The sequence below is a fragment of the Entamoeba invadens genome, assembly GCF_000330505.1.
Source record: "Entamoeba invadens IP1 unplaced genomic scaffold scaff_1105074726447, whole genome shotgun sequence".
NCBI lineage: Eukaryota > Evosea > Mastigamoebida > Endamoebidae > Entamoeba > Entamoeba invadens.
In genome coordinates, this window is record NW_004191885.1 from 37,914 (window position 1) to 45,729 (window position 7,816).

Sequence of the window (7,816 nt, forward strand, 5' to 3'; positions counted from 1 at the left end):
TGTATAGCGACCATATAACTTTTATTGAATTGAGATCTTAAATTTAAAAAGTTACATCAAAATATTTTTAATAAAACAAACTATTGAAAAAAACATTAAAAATATAATTAATAATTTTAAATAACAAAAATTAACAAACTATAAGGAAATAGTAAATTATAAAATAAGCAAGGGCTAGGGATAAGATGAGCTATAATTAGATTTGGCGCCAGGCGCTAATATCCTAATCTTAGCCAAAGTCCCGAGGGACCAGCCAAACGTGGGCCAACATGAGAAGTTGGCGCTAACGCTGCGTGCCTTGTAATATTAAAGGCACTAGCGTCAGCTAAAAAAACAGACTTATGAGCAAACAACTTAAAGGAGTTAAGAAAGGATGCAAGCCGGCTGGGGCAGCCGCACAAAAACCCACTGAGGCAGTGGTAAAACCTTTCAGATTAAACGCGAAGAACCTGCTCCTAACATGGCCACAGACACCTCTTCCAAAAGAGAACGCAATGAAGCAACTGAGAACTTTACTGGACGACTATGGAATTATATATATAGTCGTGTGCCAGGAAAAACACGAAAAGGAGGGACTGCATCTACATGCAGTGGTAATGCTGGAAAGAAAAGTATGTTTCAGAGATCAGAGCTGCCTGAATCTAAGCTCTGATTGGATTAGCAAAGACATACACGGAAATTATTTATCAGCAAAAAGCCCGAAAGATGCAGTTGCTTATGTGAAGAAGGAAACAACTGGTTAGAGCAAGGAAATGCACCACAGCACGATGAAATGAACAACAAGGAGACTTTTGACTATGTAAAAAAGTCTAACAAAGAAGAGCTAATAAGTGGAGAAAAGCTGACAATCTACCAAGCATTGCAAGCGCTAAAAGTAAAGGGACTAATGAAGGGACCCAAAAGAATGAATTTGAAGGTGCATTGGTTCTACGGCAAGCCAGGTTGTGGAAAATCTTTTACGGCGAGGAAAGAAGCAGAAGACAAATGGGGAAACGACTGGGCAAGAGTGAAGTTCACGTTGAACACGGGCTTCTGCATAGGATATGGGTGTGAAAAGGGAGTAGTCATAGATGACCTAAGAGCGAGAAGCATCTGCTTCGAAGAACTTTTGGACCTTTTAGACGTTTATGAGACAAGCGTAAACGTAAAAGGTGGTAGTCTCCCATGGTGTGCTGAAGAAATATGGGTAACATGTCCCGCAGACCCAGAAGCACTATTCGTAAACCACACAACAGGAGAGAAGTGGGATGGAATTGAACAACTGCTGAGAAGAATTACAGACACAAGAGAATTCACTGAAAAATATACAAAACCCACTGAGGAAGTGGTGAAGAAGCCCTCTGAGGCAGAGGCAACCCAAACATGGGATGAAGAAGGACTTTCTCCACGAAGGAGAAAGATGGAAATATCCGAGTTAACAGACGACGCGGAAAGCTGGATTGCTGGTCGTATAGCAATGGCAATAGAAGATGGAGAAATACCTCCATATGATCCAGAAGAAGAAGAGAAAGAGAAACTCGAAAAGAAGGCTGAGGCAGCCGCGTCTGAAATGAGAGAGGAAATGTTTAAAGACATTAAACCATCTCAAGACTAAAGACCCACGGGCTGGGCAATTTTCTCTAAAAGAGTTTTTCATTGCTCACCTTCGGTTTAAAGAATAGTAAAAACAATAGAAAAATAAATTAAAATTTTTACTATAACAAAGGAAAGTGTTCCTCCCCTTCACCCCCTCCTTCATTACGCTTTTTTGTGAAACAAAAGAACGACGCCCCCCAGGGCTTCGTGAATCCAACTTGGTCTCACGCTGCGATTATACTCGCTATCCCAAGGTGGATTATCCCACTACACTATACACTAGGGGGGTCGATCATTTTGGGATTTTTTTTGCTCCATTACGTCAAGGGATCACTCCGGAAACACCTCGGGACATTTGGAAAGCCACTTTGAAAAAATGACCAGTGAACAGAACACGAGAAAGTGGACTCTAAGAATAATTAACGAGTTTTTTTATTTAACGAGCTAAATTATAGACTATACCCATCTAAAACGTCCGTTATAAAATAATAACACCGGCGGTTATAAATTTTTGATAAATGTTTTGGGGGTAAGAGGGGGGTAAAAGAAAAGTACGAAACAAATTGCGAAAAAAGCACAAAACAAAATGCGAAAAAAATTCGAAAAAGTATGAGGTCAATACAAAATGCGAAAAAAATTCGAAAACCATTTTCACACTTGCATGAAAAAAATCACTATAAAAAGAAAGTAAAAAGTTGGGATTTTGAGTTCCATTTGAAAAAGACTGAACAGCAGGAATGAGGAAGCAATAAACATCTAAATCCATATGGCACATATACCAAAGAGAAGTAAGAGTAGTATGACCTGTAGAATAAGAATGATCAGATAAACCAGTATATGAAAATACATAAACTCCTTCAGCAGTAAAAACAACAGCAAGTGTATATATAGCTGAGAAATTAACAGTAACAACTGAACCAGCAGCATAAGATTTTGCCATACAAGCATTCGAAGGAATAGTATATTCATTTTTTGCAGTAGAAATGTATTTAAAGTTATTAATATACAAACTACAAAATTCTGGAGCAACTTGAGGTAGAACAACGGGTTGAGCAACAGGCTTGACAATATCAGCAGAAGTCTGTGTAAGAACATTAGCTGTAGGAAGCATCAACAAATGGGGTGCAGTCATAGGAAGTGGATCTTCTTGAGCATGACTTCCCTTGAAAGACACATTAAACTCCCACTCAAGTATGAAATTAAATGATTGGATCCCAGTTGATGGGTTAGGAATTAAAATATTAGTATTCACATCAGAAGCGCTTTTATAAGCATCAGCAGAAACTGCACCACTCTGCATACAAAGAATACCCATTAGAAAAACAGGATTCCACAAGTGTGTATCAGACTCTGTACTTAATTTAGTTAATAATGATTGGATATTTTCTTTTTCATCAGAAGAAGTAAGTGGGTCAGTACGAGCATAAGTATTCTTCTCTTGTGGAGAAAGAGCCTGAATAAATCTAAGAGTAGAAAAAGTAGTCGCATTCAAATTACACTGTCTAGTAATCTTGGATGACAGGCGACAAAGATGGGAATAATCGGGAATTTTATTCGCTTCTATTCCATCACGATCCCATGCGGTAGTTACATAATGAAGACTATTCAGAGTATTATCAGTCTGAGAAGTAGTGGGAAGAATCTTCACACGAGCACCATTCAACTTCCACTGCTCAAACTCTTTACACTTAGTGATGAATTCTTTAGAATTAAAAAGTGTATGAAACAATGGTTGAGCAGTCACACCAGCAGTATTTACATGACTAGTTTCACCTACCTTACCAGAAGGTGACACACAGACTGAAAACAAGTTAGTACACTTAAACTTAAGTAACTTGGTGTCAGCACTCTGAAGAGCCCTTTTCCGATAAGTAGTCTTCTTAACATAAGAGCGAGGCCGTCGAGTGCGACGAGTACTTCTACGAGTAGACTTGCGAAAAGACCTTTTTCGAAAAGCAGTAGAAGAGCGTGTATAACGAACCATATAACTTTTAATTGAATTGAGATCTTAAATTTAAAAAGTTACATCAAGATATTTTTGATAAATAAAACCATAATAGAAAACCATTTAAAAAATTAAAAAGAAAAAAATTAAAAACTATAACGAAATAGTTTATTATAATTTAAGCACAAGGCCTAGGGATAAGATAAGCAATAATTAGATAGGACGCTAAAATAATTTATCCTAATCTTAGCCAAAGTCCCGAGGGAAGAGCCAAGAGAGGGCCAATATAGCCGTAGGACGCTGGGCGCTACGTGCATTAGGTAATATTAAAGGCATTTCGCTTTTAGTAGCGTACAAACATTATGAGTAAACAACAACCAAATGAAAAAAGATGTGTAAGAAGTCTCAAGCCGGCTGGGGCAGCCGAAAACAAACCCACTGAGGCAGTGGTGAAAAAAACCATTAAAGCAGAGGTAAAAGACTTCAGAATAGATGCAAAAAACCTATTCCTGACATACCCACAGTGCGATATATATAAAGTAATAGCACTAAAACAGGTGAAAGGCGCACTTTTCAACAGGGGAGTAAAGTACATTTTAGTCTGTAAAGAAGATCACCACGAGAATGATGGTTAGCATCTACACATGCTTGTAATGCTAGAAAAAAAGCCGGAATAAAGAAAGAAAACTTCCTAAATATTGGGGAATATCTTCTCGCAGAAAAAAGTACCACGGTCATTACGAAAAGGTCGATAGTTCAGTAAACGTCATGAAATATGTAAAGAAAGACGGTGACTGGATAGAAGAGGGAACTGCTCCAGTGGAAAAATGAAAGTATCAAAAAAAGAAACTCATGCTAACTATGTCCAAAGATCAAATGTTGGAAAGTGAGCTGCTTTCAGCAGCTATTGAGAAGAATAGAAGACGTAAAAGAATTTAATGTGCAATACGTCGAGCCGCAAAAAGAAGAGAAACCCACTGAAGCAGTGGTAACTCCAACTTTGGAGTCAGAAGAAGGTTTTTCTCCACGAAGGAGAAAATGGAGCTTGAAGAATTGGAAGACGATGCCTGCAGATGGGTAGCAGGTAAAATATCAGCGATGATCGAAGACGGGGAAATACCAGAAAAAGATCCTGAAGTAGCTGAAACGAGACTGCTGTGGAATGCCATTGAAAAGTCAGAGAAAAGAGAAAAGATAGAAAAGCCGGCTGAGGCAGCCGCATCTGAAATGAGGGAGGAAATGTTCAAGAACATTGAGCCAACTCAAGACTAAAGACCCGCGGGCTGGGCGATTTTTTTAATGCCAGTATAATGGTGTGGAGAGCCATTGATAAAGATTACAAATCAGATTTGTTTTTGTGTTCTGAAAGAATAATAGTAATAGATTATTGTCAAATGTTTAAATACAACAGAATTTTTAAACACATAAAAAAAGAGATAAAACGTGATTTCTACTTACAGCAAGATGGAGACCTACCTCAAAAGGAAAAGAAACAGTCAAATGGATTAAAAGTAAAAAAGTCAAATTGCTTGAATTGTCAAAATCAAGTTTACAAAAAAATCTATTTAATTTCCCTTGTAATTGTTTTTGAGATCAATTGCATCATGAAATTTCAATACATTTCAAAGTCTATGCTTTATTTTCTTTTCTGTGTTGTTTTATGATGCAATTGATTTTGAATATTTTGGACTGGTATGTTTTACGATGTGATTTGGTCTTTGTTATATTTTATAATTAATTTTATAATTGAAATAGATTGTAGACATCTCAATAAATGTTTGATCTGACTTTTCCATTGAACTGTGACTTGTTTCTGAAAGAATCAAGCAAAAAAATGAACCTTTGTTCGTTCTAACTTCAACAAAAGGTTTACTTTTTTACTATAATATATAACATTTTACTATAAAATATTAGTAAGTCAGTCGTCCCATGGAAGTTAGAATAATTAAAGAAATAAAAGTCTCATTTTATTAAAAATAACTAAGATTACACAAAATCCATTATTTTTGGGTTTTTAAGTCCTCAGAAAGTCAAATAGCATGTAAAGTTATAATCAGGTTTATCGACATCTTTTTGTTTATTGTATTGTTTTTAGACAGCAAAGTTGAATAACAAACTCGTATTTTTACTTATATTTTTTAATCTGTATATTAACAACTAAAATTTGTAAAGGACTTATTATTATTGATTTCGTTAATGATTTAACTTTTTAATTGCAACAACATTTCCTAGATAACTTCCTTTGTAAACAATACCAAAAGAACCTTCACCAAGTTTGTTCTCCTCGCTCAATTCTTCGAAGTCTATTCGTGTTGTTTGTTGTGTTATTCCAACAAGCGCAATTGGGTTGAATTTTTCTTTTTGTTTTTTGAGGCATTTTGAAACAATTTAAATTGTGTTTTTGATTTGACGAGTGCAAAAAACAATTAACACTTAAAAAACATTGAACAAAATTCAAGTGGTTTAAAAATCGGGAAATTTCGAGTTTATTAAATAAATTTCCGTTTTTTAGAGATTGTATAATGTGAATAAACAATACACAAGCCAAAAAAGGAAAATCATCAAAAAATAAATTAATATCCTTTTAAAAACAGGTCAAAACAAAAACAAGGGCGTTATTTTGAGTGTTAACACAACTTTAAATTTACAAACAAATTATTTTTAGATACAGACAACTTCTTGTCAGATTTTAAGTGAAATTTTGTCGGAACTTTGCGAAATAGTAAATTGGATTTTAACTACATTTATGTTATTACCGCAAACACAAAACACTTCACGACTATTTGAATTCACTGGAATTTCATTGACATTTTTGCTAAAACCAATTCCTTTTGAAATGACACTAATATTATTTGAAAATAAAACTAGTATTCGATTTCTTCATTTGAAACACTGTTATTGTATTTTCCACTTCTTTTTTTGTGGAGTTTTTTAAATCTTTTTTGTAATTATTATCAAAACAATAAGAACAAACAAAAACGCAACAAGAATGACCCACCAAACAGCTTGTGAAACACATGACGTGCCATTTTCACTTAAGATAACCCACCAAAATGAACATTTTGAACATTTAGAATTTGTGATTTCTCGACAGTTTGCTATTTGTGATAGACCAACACAACTTCCATTTGAAAGTTACACAAGTAAATTGTCTCATGAAGTGCATTTGTTGCTGGTTGATGTTCATGAAAAACAGTTGTCATAGCATTTATTACACTCGTTTGTGTTAACTGTATAATACCCATCTTGGCACTTAGACATTTAGAACACCCAATTTGTGTGACATTCACAGCACACCCAATAATACTATTTGTGGCAATCAATCACCGTTATTTGTTTTGTAATTCGTTGAATTGCAAGAAAGACAAATATTAATGTTATTGCAAGAAGAGCAGCTAATATCACACTCATAACAATCCAGACCAATTCGATAATACCCATCTTCCATAAAAATTGTAAACAGCATTTTTAAAAAAAATCACATGTTTCAAAATATACCTTTTTGATCTTAGGCAAAAAAATCTAAATTGAAAGAAATTTTGTCTAAGATATTTACCATCCTCAGAAAAATTAAAATATGTTTTTATTGGAAATCACAAACAATGAATTAAAATTTAATTAAAATTTACATTAATTGAGAATGTTGAAATTTATAGTTTATGATATAAATATTAATAACTCAAATAAGTAGTTTTCTTATTAATTTTAAACTTATCTAATTTAATTAAACACTCATTTTTGAAGTTTTACAAAAATTTACATTATTATTATTGCATCAAAAAATACATGCCGAAACGTCTTGATGGGTTTCATATTATGATTGTGTCTAAGAACTCTGATCAAATACACGACTTTTTTACACTTGAGACTGTTTGTCGAAAATTTATGGAAAACATCACAAAGTTTCATTTCAACCCGATTCCTCTTACACCAAAAACACTGAAGTATTTTCCACGAATAGAAACTCTCAACATATGGTCAAAAGATGAAGAAGCCTTTATGAATAAAGTTTGGGACGACTCTCTTGTGACCCCCAATATTTCCAAAGTGAATTTCTTCCGCGTGGTGATCTGGTACGAAGTCTATTACAAAACGTCCGTTATAAAGAAGTCTTCGAATTTTGTTTTCAAGAACATTGTTTATGGGGAGGGTGACCGCTTGAAATACGGCGATGTTGTTTCATTTGGAGTTGCAACTGTTGGAGAAGACGTGTTAAATGGGCATGTTACACTCAATAACATCAAAATCCATAAAATGTTTTAAAACTTTTGAAGGTCTAATAAATATTATAATCTA

General features: G+C 34.5%; 5 protein-coding genes across 5 annotated transcripts; 3 read left to right on the plus strand and 2 right to left on the minus strand.

Annotated features, from left to right (window-relative positions):
* Positions 1-341: 341 nt before the first annotated feature.
* On the plus strand, positions 342-1,955 carry EIN_004450 (hypothetical protein; the record flags this gene model as incomplete). The annotated part of the gene is made up of 3 exons (XM_004185686.1): positions 342-738; positions 819-1,542; positions 1,706-1,955. 3 exons carry the CDS (start codon positions 342-344, stop codon positions 1,953-1,955), a joined length of 1,371 nt encoding a protein of 456 aa, XP_004185734.1.
* A 376-nt stretch (positions 1,956-2,331) lies between these two features.
* On the minus strand, positions 2,332-3,559 carry EIN_004460 (hypothetical protein; the record flags this gene model as incomplete). The annotated part of the gene is made up of 2 exons (XM_004185687.1): positions 2,332-2,379; positions 2,423-3,559. 2 exons carry the CDS (start codon positions 3,557-3,559, stop codon positions 2,332-2,334), a joined length of 1,185 nt encoding a protein of 394 aa, XP_004185735.1.
* A 323-nt stretch (positions 3,560-3,882) lies between these two features.
* Positions 3,883-4,351, plus strand: EIN_004470 (hypothetical protein; the record flags this gene model as incomplete). Its single annotated transcript, XM_004185688.1, has 2 exons — positions 3,883-4,150; positions 4,200-4,351. 2 exons carry the CDS (start codon positions 3,883-3,885, stop codon positions 4,349-4,351), a joined length of 420 nt encoding a protein of 139 aa, XP_004185736.1.
* A 104-nt stretch (positions 4,352-4,455) lies between these two features.
* Positions 4,456-4,773, minus strand: EIN_004480 (hypothetical protein; the record flags this gene model as incomplete). The annotated part of the gene is made up of 1 exon (XM_004185689.1): positions 4,456-4,773. One exon carries the CDS (start codon positions 4,771-4,773, stop codon positions 4,456-4,458), a length of 318 nt encoding a protein of 105 aa, XP_004185737.1.
* A 2,533-nt stretch (positions 4,774-7,306) lies between these two features.
* On the plus strand, positions 7,307-7,783 carry EIN_004490 (hypothetical protein; the record flags this gene model as incomplete). Its single annotated transcript, XM_004185690.1, has 1 exon — positions 7,307-7,783. The coding sequence occupies one exon, from the start codon at positions 7,307-7,309 to the stop codon at positions 7,781-7,783; it is 477 nt and encodes a 158-aa protein (XP_004185738.1).
* Between the last annotated feature and the right edge of the window lie 33 nt (positions 7,784-7,816).